Here is a 24413-nt window from a genome sequence, read left to right as displayed (position 1 = left end):
TGACTGTACTGGAGCTAGTTCTCATTTTTTTGATCTTTCATTATAGACTTCTGCTTGTTCTTTCAGATCCTAAGAAAATATTCCTTACTTGAGGTTCATACAATTATATACTATCATGTGATTACCTAGTAAATAAACCATAAACTAAAAATTAGTTTGATTACAAACATATACGTTAAAATAAGTAACTGAAACTCCATTTTCAAATAAGAAAACTGTTTTATTTGGTACAGTATGTTTAAAACTTATGGGTAAATAATACATTGATCCTCCTAGTTTTTATAGTTTTTATCGACTGGGTTTTCACCTAGCAGCAGGAGTTGTCAGCTAGCAGCAAATAGCTTCAGGAACAGAAAGCGGATCACCAGCGACGTCGATCTTGGTTAGTGCTGAGCTGCCTGGTGCTGCAGTCGGTTGGAAGAGAAAGTGGTCTGGCGAGATGCCAACAGCAGGCACACTAGTAGCTGGCATTATTAAGGGAAAACCATGCTGGGGACTCTTCATGGCAGCAACAAGAGGAGAGTGCAAGGAGGGAAAGCCGACGTTAGAAGGCAAGCAGCGGACCGTTGTACCAAGTGGAAAACATACGTATCCTGTGCTGATGGGAAAACTGTGAGGTACAGTGTAAAAGGGAAAGTGGGAATTCTGGACAGAACTGCATGGGTAAGAAATGCTTGGAAAGACAGGTAGGTTACTGGCTGGGATGTTGACGTGCAGTTTGGATTCGGGTGAGGCAGGTATGTGGCTGTCGACTATGTGAGTTGTACTGGTGGTACCAGCATTCCTAGTGGTGGGTGGCGTTTGGGAGACGGGAGCTGGCGAGGAAGTCTCAGAGTCAACAGCGAGGGGAGGTACACTGACTATTTTGAGGTCAGCCACGTCCGGCACTTTGGGTTCTTCTTCTGGAGGCACTTCTGGATCAACTGGAACACCGGGATCATCTAGTCTGTTTACGGCCATTTTGTCCTCCAAGTCTCCAAGTCTGGAGGTCTTTGCCTTTGTCGCACATGGCTTCGATGTGGTCTTAATATTGAGGATGTCAGGCCTGGCTGTGACAGCCGCACAAACTGCGAGGAGGATCGTCTGAAATAAAAAACAATATTTATTTTTTTCTGCTTCATAGACTGCGTTATAAAAACCTTGTTAACGATCACTGAATTCGTTCTAAACACACACACACACACACACACACACACACACACACACACACACATATATATATATATATATATATATATATATATATATATATATATATATATAAATTCGTTGCTCTGTTGAAACTAGAAATAATACTCTAGTAACGTACTAAATCTCTTTACTGACAACTTTAAGACCTAGGAAAGTAAACACGGATGCATTTCATCTAATTTACCTACGTCATCTACTTCGCTTAAATTAAAAGCACAGTTATTGTGTAGAACACAATATACCTCATTTTATGATATAACTGTGAAGGTTGTTGTACTCTTAGTATACTTAAAATGGTAGAATGGTCATCGTAACTGTAAAATAACTTACACAAATTGATAATGAAGTTTTGATTTTGAGAACAGAAATCGTTAGTTTGGTTACAGTCGCTTCCAAGGATCATTGTCTCATTTAGACATAAACTGTTTAGATCTTTGTAACTACATGCAAGAGGGAGCTAGCGTGATATTCCTCTACATTCGGAACACATAAAAGCAATAATACTCGTACACTGTGGATGAAGTTAATCGGCAGCATCACAGCAGTGAAAGTACGAGTAAACTGCACTATCTGTTGACAGAATTTAATCAATATAAAACGGGGAGACCAATATTACAATCCAATGATGACAGTGCTTGTATCTTTGGGAATCTAGTAACAGAGTGTAGTGTAGAAGGATTAATTCTAGCGTACGTGTCCTGATGTCAAAATGCTGAACTCGAAGAAAACATGGACGCCTTCATTATCTTCCTCTCGTTAGAGGATCTTTTTTAAGAATATCTTCATATTCGTATCTCATGGAAATAATTATGAGCATGGGGGAAATTAGAATTCCACCGTTACTTGATGTATTGGGTTGGACATAATTTCGTAGCGATTTTCCATATGTTTTATAAACAAAACAGATACACGTAGCATTGACGTATTCATCAGTAACATATTCTCCTTCACTATATACAACAATATGCGAACGTTGGGTTAACTTTTCGATTCCGTGACTGCAGAAATCAGTTGTTTTTGAGACACAGAACTCGTCGAGTTGTGTGCAAAGCGCATTTCCATCTGGGAAGGAGGTACCTTGAAGGTTGTCAGACGGAGAAGGGTGCTGTGTAGTATTTATTGTCAGTTTAGCGGAATGCGGGAGGGTGTTGTCATGGATTAGCTTCACTTCACACAGTCGTTGTTCTTGGACTGCGTCTCCAAGACGCCTCAGTTTTTGACAGCAAAGGTCAGCAGTGATGGGTGCGCCTTGGAGATGCGGTGAGCTACTGCTGAGTTAGGGCCTAACCTTTCCTTTATGTGCCTTACGTTAGCATAAAGAAACTACGTATCGTCACTAGCAACAATACAGTATAGGAATGTCTGTCGTTGTTCATTAACCAGTTAATTATGAAAAATATTGATGCATATGTGGCCAACTGTTGATTTTTTGCTATTTCGGCTTAGAGCATGCGGTACCCACACAACCGATTTTTGAACCTCACTCATTTCATGGAAACGTCGCATCATGGTGGAATGATCACATTTCATCGCTTTTACCAGTTGTGGGGGGCACAGACGGGAAAACTCTGAGGATTGGTTGTCCATCAAACCCTAATGTCTACCTCAACGTGGGGACTGGCCAATGTCAAAACGATCATGCATAAAATGAGAAAATCATTTTTCATCATTCTCTGTTCAATGGCAAATGTTTCTGGGTTCCTCCGCTACTGTCATCCTTCTATTGAATGCAAACATAAGAATATGTCGGGAATGTTCCGGTTTCTTCGTATTCTAGCGTCCACTGCTCCACTCACTGTTTCCAAATGAAAAAATGGCCATTTGTAAACTGGAAAAGCAGCACTGAACTCCAAATAAACAAGGACAATCGATAAGTAAACTCATAGCAACCGAAATACCGACATGCGTAACTGAAACGTTACGAATTTATACAACCCTAACGAAACTGGTAATGTGAGTCGATGATACAATAAAATCAGAAGGAAGCGCTTATACAGCCGAAGTTCAAGTGGTCCGTCTAAATGAAGGTACTCACCAGGGTCTTCATGTCAGCAGACGGAGAATCTAGACGGTGTTCTGTGCTGCTTACCTGACGGCTTATATAGTCGTGGAGGAGGGTGACCCGCTGCCGGGTTCATTATCTCTCAAGCTCTGGTGTCTGATTATCACACTCACAGTCATATCTCAGCAGTCAGCAGTTTAGCACTTGGCACTGGCAGCAAGCTACATTACTCCACGTTCGTATCACAGGTATCTGCACGTGTAAGTGATAGGCACCTGCCTACAGACTTTACATCCACCTATTTAGTTCCTCAAGTAATTCTTTCCGCCTCATTCTCCCTCATCTCTCTCGATCTCGACTGCTTTGAGAAACATAAGCAATAAACAGAAAAACTATTTTGGTGTTTCTTCGTACATCTTAATCCTTCCTTACTTTGCTGACGATTTGTACACAAATGCGATTTACCTGTTTCGTAGATAGTATTTAATGTCTTAACATTCTTGTTGTTGAACAGAGGTTGCATATGCTACAGAATCCGTTTCCGGGATAAATATAGGGAATCCCACCTCAAACCTTTTCATTTAGGTTTTCCGTGTTTCAATAGTTGGCTTCAATGTAACAATATGTAGTTCGCTCGAAAGATTATCGCTCTATCTTCTTTCCAATGCTCCGCGTTGACTCTGGCCATGAAATCGTTATCGCGTTTATTAGATGCTTAAACTTTCATTAAATCGTAGTGGTGAAGAATTTTACGTTTTTGACTACTCTATAGTAGCATAGGGGGCTCTATCCAGGTCACTGTTAAGGTATTTTTAAAATCAAAATGATTAGCGATGACTGGTAAACACTACCATAATAAAAGATCGCCCATATTCCTCCCAAACGTTGCACTAAGGCACATACAATTTATCTCAGGGCCTTCGAGTCAATATTAGAGAGACAGTTATCGCACAATTATTAATTATGTTTAGTACTGATGCATTGTTGTTAAAATGTCTAGAGTTAGCCTCAAACAGGTAGACGCGGTTGCTCTATTGTTTATTGCAGCAGTTTAAATATTACGAATAAAAGTTGCTATGTTATGATGAAAATATTACATAATCCAAATTCTTGTTTTTTCAGTTTTTTTTAGTCGGTTTACTCATTGCTGACCGACCTGACCTCATTTCTTTATTCCTTTCTAAAGTAATTGAATCTTCGTCTAGACGGATCCGTCCACAGCGATTGTTATCTCTTCTTAACATAATGTGAAGAGGTATTCCGATAATCTTTGTTCAATTCGACCATCCATTTACTTTCCGCTATTCCTCATTATCTCCTTCCTTGCAAATTGATATCTTCTGAGATATGTGGAGAAGAAACGGGAAGATAATCGTCTCGTCATGATAACTTCTTCTATAAGGGAAACATAAGGTCACCTTTTTAGCCCATTGTGAGATATTCAGGAAACACTACACCTCAAAGGCATAAATTCAGCTCTTGCACTAATATCCACAGTCCACGTCTTGCAGCCGTAAAAAAACACAAGGGATACCAATGATTTCACCAAGCGCATCTTCGTTGCCTTCGATGGTGCTCGGGTCTGTAAGATATAATCTTAGTGAGTTTAAGCAAGGAGGATTCGTAATTTCGCTTATTTATAGCAGATACACAGTTATTCGACTTGCCACCCATTTTCTTTACTCTCGGGTACTTTTAGGTTTAAACAGCGTCTTTTGCCGATCACAGACAGCATATTTTCTTTCAACAATACTAATTTTGAACAGCCATGTCCTCTTTACAAATGTTGTGCTCTCAGGCCATACCTTATTTGTCTCTAAGTGAACTACATTACGCTAAACTCACATTCTGTCAGCTTTCACTAAACGGTTAATAGAGATTACGAACAGAATAAAAAAATCTAATTATGTACATTTATCAACGTCGCCTGTGTTCATTTGTATCCGTAGAATTCACAAATTAATTTGAATTTTGTTTCTGACTGAGTTTATCTTTCAACAGATTATCTAAAAATCGAAAGTACTTCAACGTGTTAACTGGCTTTTACTATTAAGATATATGGAACTGATTAGCTGAATGTAGTTGAAGAAATTTATCTTGTTTTTCAAAATTAGGTTATGTACTTAACAAACCCTTCTACCACGAAATTATTTCTCAATTTTCTTTCAAATAAATCACCTACACAATCCCAACTGCTTAAATTACTGTTAAATTAATATGAAATAATGATGGAATGTGGTCATGAGTAGAGCCTAGATTTTCAACCAGTATCAAATTGTAAAACATGCCTACGTCCATGCAGTATTATACCCAAAATGACCTTCTTATTTCAAGAGAAGTGACACTGTTTAGTTCACTGAAGAAGTGTCGGACAAAGACAGATTCAGTTGAAAGTGTTTTACATGTTCGCAACTATACATTTAGTTACAATTTCATAAACTCCTATTGTCAAAAGTCTGACGTCTATGTAATATTAAGAGAAAACTACAGCAGTATTACGTAATATATATGCATTCTATTAAGTCTCACGTGAAGCCTAAATCATTAGTCTGTGTTGCAAATTGTGTATTACACTACAACAAACTGAATATAAGTAAACGATAACATATTTTAATATAATTAAACTAACGAATTTCATTAACACACTCTCTAGAAGCAAATTGCTGATGTACAATAATAATCTGTGCGTGGTACGTTGTGAGACTAGAGGGCTTCTACTGCGATATTACTCATTTTTGTCCACTAAGGCGCATTTATGTAAGTATTATGTCCTGACTAAGACACCACTTTTTTCTCCTAATATCAGTGGTTGTTTTCGCTTCACAGCTTCCACCACTGAGAATGTCGAGACGCTACTTAAATCTCTGTCTACGAAAAACTTTGAAAAGAATAAACTTGAATCTTCTAAATGTGTGTTGGTAATTGGTGTAAATGTTACGTTACATGTAACGCACGCTGCTTGCGAGAGGTGGGATGATAGCGGAGATACCTACTAGGGAGAACCTGGAGTGCAGATGCTGTCAGGCGCCAAAGATACAGCGCCAGAAAACTCCGATCGGAATAAGGAGGCAGCCATGGTTATTAAAATGACTGTAAATCATTAAAAATGTCTCTGTAAGTTTTTATCATGAGTGTATATTCGCAGCCAGCCACTTGAATTCGGTGACATGTAACATTTTATACGTTTATGTTAACATGCAAGAAGACATTAAAGGGAGCGTGTTCTAACTCCAATGCCACATAGAGGGGTTTGAGTGTATTAGTCGGAACACTATGTAGAATCACACTGGGAGATTCTTTTATGGTTGGTAGGAGTTAACACCTTAAGTGGAGACAAGCCTGTTTTCTTTGGTAGCATGAAATGTGGCGGTGACACTTTAGACTAGCACTGATTTTTTAAATTTATTGTAATATGAGTAAGTTTAATTAGGAAATATGTTAGATATATTGGGAAATCAAGTATTTCTTTTGTTCAAAACCACGCCAACTACTGTACAAGTTTAGATGAAAAATAAAGCTGTAAAGTCCAGTATGACTTGTTTCGTATTTGTAGCTGGAACAAGTAGAATCTCTTGCCAACTATGCAATTTTAAATTCAGTGAAATAGCATTATAACATAACGACAAGTGACGTCATTAAAAAAAGAAGTCATGAGAAACAAGAAAAATTTAAGATAAGAATTGCACGTGTTGTTATATGCTATTGCACTAAAACAACAACAAAAAGTTTTTTTTCTGGAGCAACTGGTTGCTGCGACATCTCAGTTTGAAAATTAATTCTGGGAAGACAGCCGCACAATTAAAAAAATTAGCACTGCGCAGAATGCGTTGGACGTTCGTTGGACGTTCGATTTTTAAGCCGAAAAGAAAAAACTTCAGACTTGCTGAAAATTTTTAACGATTACGCATCGCACTTTGCATATCTGTAAAAAAGTAATATATTCATAAGCAACTATAACGTCAAAGTCCCTTCGATCCTTAATGCTCATCTGCTACGTTTAGCTCTATAGTGGTACCAGAAACCATTAGATATAAGCTACAAAGGGCCAAAATTATTGATAGCTAGTGCAACATATTTGTCGTTTGTCGTCACAGTTGCTTTCAAGGCGCAAATAAGAAAAGAATACTAAGGTATCTGACACATCTTGGCCGGGTTACCATGAAATGAAGGAAGATTAGAGTTTAACATCCCATATATAACGAGATCATGCTTGATCGAATACGCTCACGGTTTGCGGAAAAGAAGGGGAAGGTAATTGGATGTAAATCCTTAAAAGATAATGGGGTTGCGTACAAATATGGAAAAACAGTGGGAAATGCATATGACTGCAGATGCCAGCTAAGTCTACATGTTGCGCAGTTTTATTTGACCATGAACGGCACCTTTGCCATGTCCATAATACGTTTCAAGGGTCGGTCATGGTCAGATTAATACTCTGTGTAGTTTTGGGTAGTTCCATCTTCCATAGATCATTTTGCAAGGTAGATAGTAGAGATGTGGAACGAGTCATTTTGCATTCAAATCGCATGTAGTTACATTTTGGATATTTGTTAAAGAAAATGTATGCAGATGTGAGTTAGTAATTCCCATGCACTACCTTTCGCATTTCACAATAATAGACATTCTGCTACAGAATAGAAGTAGTTGTCAAGGAGAAAATTTCTGAATTACGCCGAGGCTCATTGGATACCAACGTGGGCAAAATTTTGGTGGTCATGTGCTGGGTGCTTCCGCAAACAAGGCAACCATAGTTCTTGTTGTTTCAAGGGGCACCATATTGAAGGGTTATATGCATACAGGGAAATTAGAAAAAACGTATGTATTTAGTCACAGCGCAGACGAAAATAAATGTTCAGTAATCCTGACGTACAGTCATCGAAGCAGATCGTGACGAAAGAGAAGGGCAGCTGTAAAAATAACTGCAGAACTGAATGCCGCAGTCGCGAGCCCTGTCAACACCGAAACAAAAAGAAGGAAGCTCAATAAACAGGGAATTCCAGGGCGAGCTGAATTCCAAAATCACTAATCGCTTATTTCGAAGCCCTTATAATGAGTACCTGATGCCGAAGCCATAATACTTCGAGTGTGGAGCGATAGAAGAATGCTTTTTGGTCGGATGAGTCTTGCTTTCCACGGTTTGCAGCTTCTTCTGGCTAAGTTTTCGTCCTAACAGTGAAACATGGCGGGAGATCCGTTCTTACTTGGGCAGACACATCATGGTAGTCTATGTATCCAATGGCTTCTGTTCAAGGTTCCATTATCGCCAAGGATTATTTCAGTCTTATGGCTGATCAGGTCCAGCCCATGGTTTGGTGTGCGCTCCCCAAAGGTGATGCCATGTTCTAAGAAGACATGGCCCATCTTCACACAGCTCGCAACATCTAGGACTGGCTTTGTGAGCAAGAGCAAGAATTTTCACACCTCTGCTTGCCGCCACAAAGTCTTGTATTCATTACTGTTGAGCCTCTGTGGTTTACTTTGTCGAGGAGACTGTGTGATCGCTATCGATCACCATCATCGTTACCTTAAATTCCCCCTATCTAGCAGAACCAGTGGTTAGGGAAACAACCGACAACATAAGTCAGGATGGGCGGATGTGTACTGGAAACGCTGTCCTCTAGAACACTGGACTACTGAGCTATCATTGAACTACCTTCATTCGCACTGTAAAAGAAAACTTTTGATTTTCATTCTGAGACACTTATTAAGGCGGTTATCGTACCTTTCTGTCACTGATAGCACCGTTTTGATTTGTAACTGTATATTAAGATACCCTCAGACTTCAAGAAGAATATAATAATTATAACTCCAAGAGAAACAGGTGCTGACAGACGTGAAAATTACAGAACTGTCAGTTTAATAAGTCACAGCTGCAAAATAATAACGCCAATTTTTACAGACGAATGGAAAAACTGGTAGAAGCCGAAATCGGGGAAGATCAGTTTGGATTCCGTAGAAACACTGGAACACCTGAGGCAATACTAACCCTACGACTTGTCTTAGAAGATAGATTAAGGAAAGGTAAACCTACGTTTCTAGCATTTGTAGAGTTAGAGAAAGTTTTTGACAATGTTGACTGGAATACTCTCTTTCAAATTCTGAAGGTGGCGTGGGTAAAATACAGCGATCGAATGGCTATTTACAATTTGTACAGAAACCAGATCACAGTTATAAGAGTCTAGGGGCATGACAAGAAGCAGTGGTTGCGAAAGAAGTGAGACAGGGTTGCAGAACTGAGACACTTAAAGTAGTAAATGAGTATAGCTATTAGGGGAGCAAAATAACTGATGATGGACGAAGTACAGAGGATATAAAATGTAGATCGGCAATGGTAAGGAGAAATTTGTTAACATCGAGTATAGATTTAAGCGTTAGGAAGTCTTTTCTCAAGGTATTTGTATGGAGTGTAGCCATGTATGGAAGTGAAACATGGACTATAAATAATTGGAACAAGAAGAAAACAGAAACTTTCGAAATGTGGTGCTACAGAAGAATGCTGAAGATTAGGTAGGTGGATCACATAACTAATGAGGAGGTATTGAATAGAATGGGGAGAAGAGAAATTTGTTGCGCTACTTGAGTAGACGGACATGTTCTGAGGCTTCAAGGGACCACCGGTTTAGTATTGGAGAGTGAGGAGGTACAAATCGTAGATTCAAAAGGATGTAGGTTGCAGTAGGTAGTGGGAGATGAAGAATCTTGCACAGGATAGAGCTGCATGGAGAGCTGCATCAAACCAGTCTCTGGACTGAACACCACAACAACAATAACAGGAGAAACAACATTAAGATCGTTGATTTCGTGCAGGAATTTCACTTACATGGTAAATTTAGTAATTTATTCTCATTTGGCACTTACTCACCTTAGCTCTAGTATCTGACGATTAATTTATGGTAAAATGTGATACGTAACATATTAAAACACGTACATGTGCCATGTAAACGAGAAGTGTAAAAAAATTGTACAGACTTAACGTAGCTGGTGTACAGAATTTTATTCATTCATTGCAACACTATGTTCTAGGAATATAAAAATTTCAACTTCCTTCAACCACGTAAAAGTTTGCTTCTCACTTTTTGCTTTCTGGTACTGTACTGGAGCTAGTTCATTTTTTATCCTCCATTAGAGACTTCTGCATTACAGATCCAAAGAAAATTTTCCTTGTTTGAGTTTCATACAATTATATACTATCATGCGATTGCCTAGTAAATAAACTATCACTTAAAAATTAGTCAGGATTCCAAACAAATACGGAAAAATAGGTAACTGAAACTCCATTGTCAAATAATAAAACTGTTTTATTTGATACACTATGGTCAAAAGTTATGGATAAGTAATACATTGATCCTTACAGTTTTTGAACTTTTTATCGATGAAACAATAGACTAGGTTATCAGCTAGCAGCAAGAGCTGTCAGCTAGCAGCAAATAGCTTCAGGAACAGGAACCAGGTCAGCAGCGACGTCGATCTTGTTTGGTGCTGAGCTGCCTGGTGCTGCAGTCGGTTGGAAGACAAGGTGGGCGGGTGAGATGCCAACTGCCGGCACACTAGTAGCTGGCATGATTAAAGGAAAACCACGCTGGGGGCTCTTCATGGCAGCTACAAGAGGAGAGTACAAGGGGGGGACGCCAACGTTCGAAGGTAAGCAGCGGAACGTTGTACCAAGCGGAAAACATACGTAACCTGTGCTGATTGGAAGACTGTTAGGTACAGTGTGAAAGGGGAAGTGGGAATTCTGGACAGAACTGCATGGGTAAGAAGTGCTTGGAAAGACAGGTAGGTTACTGGCTGGGACGTTGACGTGCAGTTTGGACTCGGATGAAGCAGGTATGTGGCTGTCGACTATGTAAGTCGTACTGGTGGTACCAGTGTTCCTAGGGGTGGGTGGCGTTTGGGAGACTGGAACTGGGGAGGAAGTCTGAGAGTCAACAGAGAAGGTAGGTGCACTGACTGTTTTGAGGTCAGCCATGTTGGGCACTTTGGGTTTTTCTTGTGGAGGCACTTCTGTATCAACTGGAACACCGGGATCATTTGGTCTGCTGGCAGCGACTTTGTTCTCCAAGGCTCCAACTCTGGAGGTCTTTGTCACGCATGGCTTCGGTGTGGTCTTAACGTCGAGGATGTCAGGCCTGGCCGTAACAGCTGCACAAACTGCGAGCAGGATCGTCTGAAAAAGAATAACATGTGTTTTTTTCTACTTGATAGATTGTGTTAAGAAAACCTTACTAACGGTAACTCAATTCATTATAGACATATCCATCCACCCACCCACCCACCTAACAACCCACCCACCCACCCACCCACCCACCCACCCACACACACACACACACACACACACACACACACACACACACACACACACACACTAATAAATTCCTGCTCTGTTGAAACTAGGAACAGATATTGTAATAAGGTACTAAAACGTTTTACTGACCCCTTTAACACCTAGGAAAGTAAACACAGGTACTTGTCATCTAATTTACCTACGTCATCTGTTTTGATTAAATTAAAAGCGCAATAATCCAGAAGAACATATACAATATTGTGCTTTTCATTTGTAATTACGTTTTTCTACCAATCAAAGACAGAAGAATCAGTTAACATACTTCAATTGATGTTATTACTACGATGGTTCTTGTCTTCTTAAAGAACTTAAGCTGGTAGAATGGGCATCGTAACTGGAATATAACTTACTCAAATTGGTAACGTAGTGTTCCGTTCATTAGATATAACGGTTAGTCTTGATACAGTCGCTTCGAATGATTATATTGTGTATTTACAGCCCACTTATACTATTGACAGATTTAGACATAAACTATTTTAGATCTTTATAAGTGCACACAAGAGGGAGCTTGTGTGATGTTCCTCTACATTCGGAACATATGAAAGCAATACTACTCGTACACTGTGGATGATGTTAATCGGCAGCATCACAGCAGTGAAAGTATGAGTACCCTGCACTATCTGTTGACTGAATTTAATCAATAGAAAAAGAGGAGAGCCAGATGATAACCGAATGATGAGAGCAGTTGTATCCTTGGGAAATCTAGTGGGAGAAAGTAGTGTAGAATGGTACATTTTACTGTACATGTCCTGATGTCAAAATGCTAAATCTGAAGAAAACGTGGACACCTTCATTATCTTTGTCTTGTTGAGCACGGATATGTTCATATTCATATCGCTTCACTAAATAATTATGAGCATGAGAGAAATTAGAATTACACCGTTACTTGATGTATTCATAAACAGAACAGATACACGTAGCATTGACGTATTCACCAGTAATATATTCTCCTCCACTATATACAAGAGTATGTGAACGTTGGGTTAACTTTTAGATTCCGTGATTGTAGAAATCAGTTGTTCCTGAGACGAAGAACTCGCCGAGCTGTGTGTGGAGTGCATTTTCATCCGGAAAGGAAGTTGGTTGGTTTGTGGGATTAAAGGTACCAGACTGCTACGGTCGTCGGTCCCCGGAAAGGAAGTATCTTGAAGGTTGTTCGATAGACAGCGGCAGAGGGTGCAAGATCAGGTGACTTATGTAGGTGCACAATGACTTCCCAATGCAACTCCTGTACAGTATTTTTTGTCAGTGTAGCGCGATACGGGAGGGTGTTACCGTGGAGTAACTTCACACACTCGTTGTTCTTGGACAGCGTCTGCAATAAGTCTCACTTGTTGACACCGAATGTCAGCAGTGATGGTTACGCATCGGGAGAAGCAATTCGTAGTACATCACACTGTCACTGTTTCCTGGATCGTAACTTTATCTTTTGTGCATGCACCCAGGTCATTGTACGATGATTTGCTGCTTAGTTTGGACTCGAGCTTTCCTTTATTTTCCTTATGTTAGCATAAACAAACTATTTGTTGTCACTAATAAAATACCGGATAGGAATTGTCGGTGTTGTTCACTAGCGAGTTGATGATGACCAACAGAGATCCACATATGGCCATCTGTTGTTTTTTGTTGTTTTGGTTTAAGGCAAGCGGTACCCAACACCTGGTTTTTGAACCTTCCCCATTGCAAGGAAATGTCGTACTGTGGTGGAATGATCATGATTTGTGGGATTGTTGTCAAGTATACAGACGGGAACCACTGTGGATTAATACGTCTAAACGATGTTAATCAAACCCCGAAGGTCTTCCTGAAGGTGGAGACTCATCAATGTCAAAATGATCATCATTAAAACGAGAAAATCATTTTTTGTCGTTCTCTGTTCAATGGCATTGTCCCCATACACAGCGCAAATGTTTGTGGCTACTTCCGCAGCTGCCACCACTCAATGTTACTCGAACATGAGAATACGTCAGAAATGTTCTAATTTCTCTATTTGGCACTCCAATTTCTAGCGTCCACAGCCCCACTCATTGTCCCAAAATGACAAAATGACAATATTTAAACTGGAAAAGCAACAGTGAACCCCAAATAAAATACTACAATCAATAAATAAACCCATAGCAACCGAAATACTGACGTGCGAAACAAAAACGCAACGAATATGCACCACCCTAATGAAACTGGCAATGTGAATGATTGATGTACCAATATCCGAAGGAATCGGTTATACAGCCGAAGTTCAAATTTTCCTTCTAAATGAAGGCACTCACCAGGGTCTTCATGTCTGCAGACGGAGAATACCGACGCTGCTGTGTGCCGCTGATATGACGGCTTAAATAGTCGCGGAGGAGGATGACCTGCTGCCGTGTTCATTATCTCTCAACCTCTGGTGTCTCTGTTTATCACGCTCACAGTCATATCTCAGCCCTCAGCAGTTTTGCACTTGCGCTGACAGTAAGCTACGTTACTCCACGTTCGTATAACAGGTATCTCCACGTCTAAGTGATAGGCACCTGCCTACAGACGTTTCATTCACATGTTTACTTTTTCAAGTAATTCTTTCTGTCTCATTCTCTCTCATCTCTCTGGTTCTCGACTGCTTTGAGAAACATAAGGAGTAGACAGAGAAAGTCATTTGTGTTTCTTCGTAGATCATAATCCTTCCTTATTTTTTTCCCCATTTGTACACAAATGCCGCTCACTTGTTTCATAGGGTAGTATTTCCCGTCTTACCATTCGTGTTGTTGCACAACAGAGCAACTAACGTGACATAAGCTACAGAACTCGTTTCCAGGATAAATGTACGGAATCCTACCTCCATACATCTTCATGTAGATTTTCCGTGTTTCCCTAACTGGCTTCAACCAAACAGTATTTAATTCCCTTGAAAAAATATCCCTATGTCTTCGTTCCCATATTCCGCTTTAGCTGTGACAATGAAATCGTTATCTCGTTTACTAGATGCTTAAATCGTAGCGTTGAAGATTTTTGCGTTTTTGACTACTTTATAGTAGTATAGTGGGCTCTATCCAGGCCACTGATAAGATCTTTTAATAAATCAAAATGTTTATCGATGACTGGTAAGCACTTCCATAATAAGAGATCGCCCATATTCCGCCAGAACATGGTAGTAAAGCGCATACGGTCTGCCTCAGGGCCTTTGAGTGAATATTAGAGAGACAATTATCGCGCTGTTATTAAAAATGTTTCGCACTGATGTCTTGCTGTTAAAACGTCCAGTGCTAGCTTGTAACTGGTAGACGCGGTTGGTCTAATGTTTATTCAATGCAGCTGTTTAAATATTAAGAATAAAAATAGCTATGTTATGATGAAAATATTACATAATCGAAAATCCTCTATTGTCTGTTGAGCTGCAGGCGATGTCGTGCTGGTAGCTAGGGCACTCGCGTCGGTTATCTGCTACCACAGCCTATCAACAGCAGAAGTTTGCAAATTTGTGGTATGTTCCTATTGGACCAAACTGCTGAGGCCACAGTTCCTAAGCTTACACACTGCTTAACCTAACTCAAACTAACTTATGCTAAGGACGACACACCCATGCCCGAGGGAGCACTCGAACCTCCGACGGGGGGAGCCGCATGGACCGTGACAAGTCGCCATAGAACACGTGGCTACCCCGCGCGGTACCTAAGTGATAAAATTACTGTTAAATTAAAATGGAATAATGGTGAAATGTGGTCATGAGTTGAGCCTAGATTTTCAACCAGTATCAAATCGTAAAACATGCATACGTTCATGAGATATTAAACCATCAAATATGCACGAAGCAATAAAAATATGTGTTATCAAAATTCAGTTCAGTATTTTTTATTTTATTTTTTATTTTTATTTATTTTTTGTTGTCTTGTAAATGACTACACAACGACCGGCTGCTCCAAACTTTCTTCACTTATACTCATGCCTTTGTGATACAGAATGTTTTTGTTCATACTGTAATGGTACTTGAATTAGGTAACCATTACGGCAGCTCACCTGGACCTCTCGATGCCAGCAATATTCTACTGTGTTTCTGTAAAGTAGTTGACATACCTCTGAGACAACATTCAGATTTGATTTCATTAATGTAGAGGTACTTTGATACATCGATATGTTTATATTGCAATGACATTATTCTTACGTGAATTCTTTCTTTTGTCATTATGATCTTTGACGTACTTGTAACTCTGGTTTCTAGGCGCGTAAGCGATTATTAGTTAGTTAGAGTCGGACCTTGAAAAAGTCAAGTCTTGGACGTCATGTTGGAAAGACGCATATTGTAGTTAGATTACAAAATGTGAACTTTAACAGTGAGGAAGATGTTTTCAAGTATGTTTTGTATTGTGAAGTGATCCTTTGTGTGTTACGTGATATTGCAGCAAAAGTAATACAAAATAAGTGTAACTTAAATTCGGAGTGCCAATTACTTTTTTTACATCACCATTGTCCTGCAAAAGTGTAATCTTCAAGAATGGTTTGTGAAGCGCATCTACAAAACTTTTGAATATCGCAGAATAAAAACCTAGGCCTCTTTGCATCCTAGCTTGGAATCATCACCACCTAGATTTTCGACGATTGAGCCATGATTTTACAACGAGACCAGCGTGGGAAACACGAAAAGATGAGTGCCTAGTTTATTCATTATTACATGAAATGACTTTATTAACTGTGCTCTAATGACACCTGCCACATAATAACTTTGTTGTTGCCCGAAAATGTAGTATTTAGCAGCGTGAGCAACACCACAATCATTATTAAATTTTGACCTTTGTTGTGGTATGGTTGTTAGAATACGAAATGACCTTTTTTTTACTTCAAGAGAGGTGACAGTGTGTAGTTCACTGAAGAAATGTCGGACAAAGACGGATTGAAAGTGTTTTACAAGTTCGACAGTATGCATTTTTTTAACAAATTCATAAAATCAAAATCTGGATTTACACAGATAACTTGGTTCGTCTTATCTTTTCCTGCAACTCTCACTTCTCCATAAGGTGACTACAATGGTATTTCAACCCTTTCAATAATGTTCAGAGATTCCAAGAGTTACCTGTGGCTTCCAGCTTCATTATTGTTGCAAGAAAAGGACCAAAATTTGATTTGTTGTAAATCTGGTAGTGCTTCATATGAATTTTCTATCACGCTACTTCTATGTCTTTAACGCAAGCTGGGTTAGTGGATTCTGAAGTGTCTACGACTCAAAACGGAGTAAAAATAGTTTGGCAGCAGAAATTAAGGATTCTCAATACTACAAAGCAAACAGTTGTTAACTTCAACAAATTTTGCCGGAATTTACAATCTCTTTCCGGCCTAATTTCATCAGAATTATCATAGCAAAAGATGGCAGCACTTAAGTAGGTAAATCTTCATGTTGCACTCAAGAATAACTTCAGTAGGAGGAAAAGCCGGCATATGACTTTCTGTCAGAATTATCACACCTTTCTATTTTGGCCGTCCACTTATTTTGTTTGTGTACAGTATCAGGGTGTTCAAATTGTCATATTTTAGATTAACTGCTTTAGCTGCACGATGTAGCGCATGTGTTAAACATGTAACATGATTTAGGTCAGGATAAAAGTTTTTAATTCCATTTTCGGCCTTTGTCACGTGCGGATTAAAAAAAAAATCTATTGTTAACTGGTACAATTATACCACCAAAACTGCCTGTGCATCACATAGGACACTGGGTCATGGCAGGTCAACTATCCCTGATGCAACAATTGAACAGTTTCGGCACTCTTACTTTCGTAATCCAGGTACATCAAAGAGATTTTCCAGGTTGGAACTGAATACGCCTAGTGTTACAATATGGAAGACAGTAGAGATACGCCTGCCATTAAAACCCTCAAACTAGATCTGTTACAAGTTTAAAGCGAATATATACAAATAACGCTGAGTTTTGTGTGTAAATGGTTAACAAAATATACACTGAGTATTTCATAATAAAAGTCTGTTCAGTGGCGAAGACACCTTTCATACTGGCGGTAAAGTGGATCAGTATAATGTTCGGACGGCTCATGAGCCGAAACCACATCTTGTAATCGAATGTGTACGGCTCTCGCATAAGGTAGGGACATTTGTCGTGTTCCAAAAGGTAGCCACAATGAATATTCGTAAACAAAACATGAAGGTATACTACATTCAGTGTTGTATCAAATATGTCTGTAAGTTATTTGCCTTTTTCACAACTGAAGGTTGCTTTTTTATAACTAATTTATAAACACCTGTGCACTGATTTTTATCAACGTCTGCCGAACCGTGGGCACTTGCGTTCACTATAACGTTTACAGGCAAAACGAAATTGGCAAAATTAGATATATTCTGCACTTGTGGCAAAATTCCTACGAAAAAAAACGTTAATAAAAGATGCTAGCATGCAAGTTGCTGCAATATGTGCGCTGAGGCTAGAAAAACCATATCATTTGCAGTATAAACGTAATGCAGTTATATCGATGAAATGTTTGAAATATGCAATTACTCTCCAAATGGCGGAAAAGCTAATGCATTCATGTAACACACATCTGCATGGAAATCCAGGCCCTAGTCATGAGTTTGAACTGTATTTTATGTTGTTGTACAGTAAATACTTCTAGAAACATATGTCAATGTTTCTTTCAAGCCATTGCATTCCTAACAACAACCCAATATTGCACACCTATGTGTCTATTTGTTTTGTTGTTTTTCTTATACAGTGGGTGTGGCAGTCTTGTTCAGACGATGACAGCAGCAACGTTCTTACCTTCGCAGGTACCGTCTTCAATTTTATGCGTCTTTTTACAATGATCTTTTCTGTCGATGTCTCATGTGTTATATCGATACATCCAAACATGTTTCAAATGGCTCTAAGCACTATGGGACTTAACATCTGAGGGCATCAGTCCCCTACGTAAAACCAACTAAGGACATCACACACATTCATGCCTGAGGCAGGATTCGAACCTGCTACCGTAGCAGGCCGTGGTTCCGGACTGAAGGGCCTAGAACCTCTCGGCCACCGCGGCCGGTTCGATACATCCCCTGGGAACAAGCCTTTTATGGACAATGTTGTACTTTTGAAAATTGAAATATACTTTGAAAGAACCACAGTCCGGTCGAAGGTCAGAATTTGTCTTTACATAATAGAAAGACTTACTTATTGGCAATTCTGGTACGTGAACAGACACTGAAGTTTTATAATTGTATCTGTGTATTTATTCCACAAAAAGTATGGAACGTTACAATTACTTCATTAAAAAAAAAGCATGAAACATTGATATCACTGTTGTATCAATTTTAAGATATCTCTTTCTTTTACCTCCCTCTCCCCCAACCTTTCCCCCTCCCTCTCCCTCCCACCCCTTCTCTTTCTCTCTCTCTCTTTGTACGTGTGTGTCTTCGTTTCTTTTTGGAGAGGGAGGGAGGGGTCATTAATCCTCGAAATGGTTTGATGCGGTCCACTACTCCCTCCCCTGTGCCAGTCCCTTCATCTTAGAACAGCAGCTACACATAACGACCTTTGTTGGATGTATTCCAGTGTCTGTCTTGCTTTACAGTTTTTAACCACTGTAGCCCCCCTAGTACCATGGAAGATATTCCTTGTTGTCTTAACATGCGTCCTATCATCCTTTCCTTTTCTCTTGGCCCGTTTTCTACGTGTTTCTTCCCTCGCCGATTGCGCAGGAAATCGTCTTATACCTGACCTCATTAAGCCATTTAATTATCATAATCTTCTGTAGCATCACATCAGAAACGCTTCTATCTCTTCTTTTCTAGCTTTCTAACGCACATTACTTATTATGATACAATGTTTTGCTCCAAAGGGACAGTCTCAGTAATGTCTTCCTCACAGTAAGATCTATGTTTGATGCCAGTAAATTTCTTTTGTGCAAGGGTGCCTTATTTGCCTGCACTAGTCCCTTTCTATGTCTCACTTGGTTCGTTCATCGGGTCTTATTTTGTTCTCAAGGTAGCAGAAATAATTTCGTCTACCTCACTCATGCACGTAATCAAAATTACTAACTTTTGCTTACCATTATTCAAAGAAAGTTCTGCACATCATAAACGATATGGATTTACAAATTTACCACATAATTATATGAATTAGATCCTTAAACTGAGGTTTGAGATAAGAAGCTAATGCCTGAAAATGAATGTTTTTGTTGCCATATACTGATTGAACAATACGTGTGAGACTCGTGTTTATAAAGTGCTTGCGTTTAAATAAAAGCTGCTTTGATGCGGTTGGCACAATCTTGAAAGTCGGTAAACAATCGTCTGTGATGTCCACTGTGGAATCTACTAATGTTTACATTTGAAGGCCGAGCAATGTTTACATCTCATGACAGATTTTTCAAGTTGGATCATTATGGTGTTGGTGAAAGGAACGTGGAACGAGTTGGATGTTCATCTCCCCCAGTGAACATCTAAGCTCAAGAAAATTGATTACAAGACATTCGAAACAGTTTCAATATCTTTATAGTATAGAGATAGTAGCAAGATGAATGGAAGGGTGAAGTGTGAAGAGACTGTTATCATCATTATGTTAATAATTTTCATAATATTGTTCGAAGAGGAAGTATCATGTATGTGTGCGAAGTGTGAAGGTAAAATAAAATTATAAAAGTGTATTACGTGATTATTGAAGTTCGTTCGCTAAAGCTGGAAAGACTACCATGGGTCTGAAGCCATGGAAGATTTTATTCAATCTGTGCAAATTAATAGTTTGATTCTTGAGTGCATTATTGTCACAAAAGACTTGTGTTCTGTGAGTGCTACAAGCCTTATTCTGCCCAGCAATCTCTTTCGTGTGGTTTAAGACTTTTTAGTTTGCGTCTGGCATTTATTTATTTGGGGCGTGATAAATCAGCCAGTTATATTTTCCAAAATGGCTACCGAGGGGCGTCATTTGCAGTGACAACGATCGTGTAGTACAGCGGTAGAGCAGCGGAGATGCAGCTATGTACTTTCCTACGCAGCCTCTAGTGATGGTAACCAGGTAAGAAGATTATATCGCTGGGAACAGGAACAAAACAATATTACATTGAGTGTGGACTAACTACTAGATTCAGTATTTGTAAAGATATTACAGTTAACCCACCAAGTGACAATTAGTGTTAAGTTATGAGGGATACTGTATTGATTGTATTTTCCCGGAAATGTTTTAAGGTAGTCAGTCAGTTTTCAAGGGAAACCAGTTACAGAAAAATATTGTAACTATATTGAGCCGAAAGACAGATGCAATTCAGTCAGAACACGAAGTTTCCTAGCAGATGAAACACATATTAAACAGTATCCTTAAATTCACACTCGCTGTAGAGAAGATGTTTCGAAATTAGATTTTTTTAACACTATGTATGAACATTACTTAGAAGAATTTTGGAAGTGAATATTTGAATAGCACTGTTTAACGACAAATACTAATTGGCAAATTTTACTACAATGCAATCTAGCAAACAGATCAAAAAAACAAATTGAATTAACATCAGATTCCTTTATGTAAGTTAACTCATACACAGTCACTTCATTAGTTTATCTGTTCATACCGTTCTAATGTCAAAGTTTCCTTATGATTATGGTTCAAATGGTTCAAATGGCTCTGAGCACTATGGGACTTAACATCTATGGTCATCAGTTCCCTAGAACTTAGAACTACTTAAACCTAATTAACCTAAGGACAGCACACAACACCCAGCCATCACGAGGCAGAGAAAATCCCTGACCCCGCCGGGAATCGAACACGGGAACCCGGGCGTGGGAAGCGAGAACGCTACCGCACGACCACGAGATGCGGGCGATTATGGTTCACTGTAAGCTATTCAGTGTTTTCGGAAGCTGTTTGATGTATGAATGAGTGTAAAAATGTGTTTGTCTATGCAGTTTAAGGACAGCATATTGAGGAAATAATGTGTTTCGAGCCTAACAGCTTATTAAAGAGAAGAAAGCGAAAAGTTTCAGTGATAGCAGCGAAGACTAGCAATTTTTAGATATATTTAGTAGAAGATTAAGCTATTATAGCGATTGTAACATCAAGTCGCAAAGGAAACAGCTTTTCCCCGTTTCATGATTTCTGAAAATGTGTGGTGTGGTAAGACACATAATCAGCTGATTTGACCTATTGTGTGAAGATATCGTCTTACAGGGGACCAGTTGATCGAAGACTTTTCTTGACAACGAGACTGCATCAATACTGGGAGACGTTTCTTGGGCCGTAAGGATAACCAGCCTCAAAGACTAAATGAAATCGAATGCACGAATGGCTCCCAGCTCAATGACCTTCTTGATTTTATAATGGATGAAGTAAATCTCTGTTTATCCAAACATATACACTAACGCGACAGAAGCCATGGGACACCTCCCAATTTCGTGCTGGACTTCCTTTAGCCCAGCGTAGAGCAGCAACAAGACGTGAGATGGACTCAACAAGTCTTTGGCTGTCCCCTGTAGATTTATTGAACCGTGCTGCCTCTATAGCTGGGCACGGTTGCGAAAGCGTTGTCGGTGCAGGATTTTGTTCACAAACTGACCACTCGATAATGTCCCATAAAAGTGCAATGAGATTCATGTCGGGAAATCAGGATGACCTGACCATTCGATCGAATTGTCCAAAATGTTCTTAAAACAAATCGCGTACATTTTTATCCGGATGACATGGCGGATTGTCATCCATTAAAATTCCATAGTTATTTGGGTACATGAAGTCCATGAATAGAGCAAAATGGTCTCCAAGTAGCCGAATATCCAGAGGACCTGGTCTATCCGTGAAAACACAGCCACGCAATTATGGAGCCACCACCAGCTTGCACAGTGCCTTGTTGACAACTTGAGTCCGTGGCTTCATGGGGTCTGCTCCACACACAAACCCAACCGTCAGCCCTTACCAACTGAAATCTGGACTCATCTGACCTGGCCTCACTTTTGCAGTCGTCTAGGGTCCGACGGATTTGGCCACGAGCCCAGGCGATACTCTGCAGGCGATGCCGTGCTGTTGGCAAAGGCACTCGCGTCAGTCGTTTGCTGCCATAGCCCGTTAACCCCAAAGTTCGCCACACTATACGAGATGCATTCAAGTTCTAAGGCCTCCGATTTTTTTTCTAATTAACTACTCACCGGAAATCGATGAAACTGACGTTACTTCTCGACGTAATTGCCCTGCAGACGTACACATTTTTCACAACGCTGACGCCATGATTCCATGGCAGCGGCGAAGGCTTCTTTAGGAGTCTGTTTTGACCACCGGAAAGTCGCTGAGGCAATAGCAGCACGGTTGGTGAATGTGCGGCCACGGAGAGTGTCTTTCATTGTTGGAAAAAGCCAAAAGTCACTAGGAGCCAGATCAGGTGAGTAGGGAGCATGAGGAATCACTTCAAAATTGTTATCACGAAGAAACTGTTGCGTAACGTTAGCTCGATGTGCGGGTGCGTTGTCTTGGTGAAACAGCACACGCGCAGCCCTTCCCGGACGTTTTTGTTGCAGTGCAGGAAGGAATTTGTTCTTCAAAACATTTTTGCAGAATGCACCTGTTACCGCAATGGGTAAGGCTTACGCCCTCACTGTCCCAGAACATGGACACCATCATTTTTTCAGCAGTGGCGGTTACCCGAATTTTTTTGGTGGCGGTGAATCTGTTTGCTTCCATTGAGCTCACTGGCGCTTTGTTTCTGGATTTAAAAAAGGCATCCACGTCTCATCCATTGTCACAACCGACGAAAAGAAAGTCCCATTCAAGCTGTCGTTGCGTGTCAATATTGCTTGGCAACATGCCACACGGGCAGCCATGTGGTCGTCTGTCAGTATTCGTAGCACCCATCTGGATGATACTTTTCGCATTTTCAGGTCGTCATGCAGGATTGTGTGCACAGAAACCACAGAAATGCCAACTCTGGAGGCAATCTGTTCAACAGTCATTCGGCGATCCCCCAAAACAATACTCTCCATTTTCTCGAACATGTAGTCAGACCGGCTTGTGGGAGCCCGAGGTTGTTTCGGTTTGTTGTCACATGATGTTCTGCCTTCATTAAACTGTCGCACCCACGAACGCACTTTTGACACATCCATAACTCCATCACCACATGTCTCCTTCAACTGTCGATGAATTTGAATTGGTTTCACACCACGCAAATTCTGAAAACGAATGATTGCACGCTGTTCAAGTAAGGAAAACGTCGCCATTTTAAGTATTTAAAACAGTTCTCATTCTCGCCCCTGGGGATAATATTCCATCTGCCGTACGGTGCTGCCATCTCTGGGACGTATTGACAATGAACGTGGCCTCATTTTAAAACAATGCGCATGTTTCTATCTCTTTCCAGTCCAGAGGAAAAAAATCGGAGGCCTTAGAACTTGAATGCACCTCGTACTTACGGATACGTTCGTCTATGTCCCTTATCGATTCCTGCAGTTATTTCATGCAGTGTTGCTGGTTGACTAGAACTGACGACTCTACACATACACCGTTGCTCTTGCTCTTTAGCCGGCCGCTGTGGTCGAGCGATTCTAGGCACTTCAGTCCGGAACCACGCGGCTACTCCGGTCGCCCTTTCGAATCCTGCCTTGGGCATGGATGTGTGTGATGTCCCTATGTTAGCTAGGTTTACGTAGTTCTAAGTCTAGGGGACTGATGACCTCAGCAGTTAAGTCCCATGGTGCTCAGAGCCATTTCAACCATTTGTAGTGGGTTTTGAATTTCAAACGATCTGTAAGATTTTTCATCTTGATTTCGCACACTTCCGTTCAAGCCAGCGCAGGCACAAACGAGGATGAATGCCGAACCTACTTGCCACCACGTGTGTAGAAGAAATTATTGGCCGACTTGTGATCTCTGGCCATGCGCTAGTGTTTGCACTCATTGTATTGGAGTTTGGTAATAAAAACGTGAGGTATATTATGCGTATAGTGAATCTGCCTTCG

The 24413-nt window shown here is 40.1% G+C and overlaps 1 protein-coding gene across 1 annotated transcript in view; it reads right to left on the bottom strand.

Moving 5' to 3' along the window:
* LOC126474265 (uncharacterized) overlaps window positions 1–13816 on the bottom strand; it is a 48550-nt gene extending 34734 nt beyond the window's left edge. Inside the window, exons 1-3 of the mRNA XM_050101730.1 lie at window positions 13805–13816; window positions 11145–11360; window positions 862–1083 (exon numbers count right to left, since the gene is read on the bottom strand). Coding sequence (XP_049957687.1) covers window positions 862–1083; window positions 11145–11360; window positions 13805–13816 — 450 coding nt within the window. The remainder of the gene's footprint in view (window positions 1–861; window positions 1084–11144; window positions 11361–13804) is intronic.
* Between the last annotated feature and the right edge of the window lie 10597 nt (window positions 13817–24413).

This window comes from Schistocerca serialis, chromosome 4 (genome assembly GCF_023864345.2).
Source record: "Schistocerca serialis cubense isolate TAMUIC-IGC-003099 chromosome 4, iqSchSeri2.2, whole genome shotgun sequence".
NCBI lineage: Eukaryota > Metazoa > Arthropoda > Insecta > Orthoptera > Acrididae > Schistocerca > Schistocerca serialis.
The sequence above is the reverse complement of the archived record's forward strand: the minus strand, read 5'-3'. Positions and strand labels throughout refer to the sequence as shown.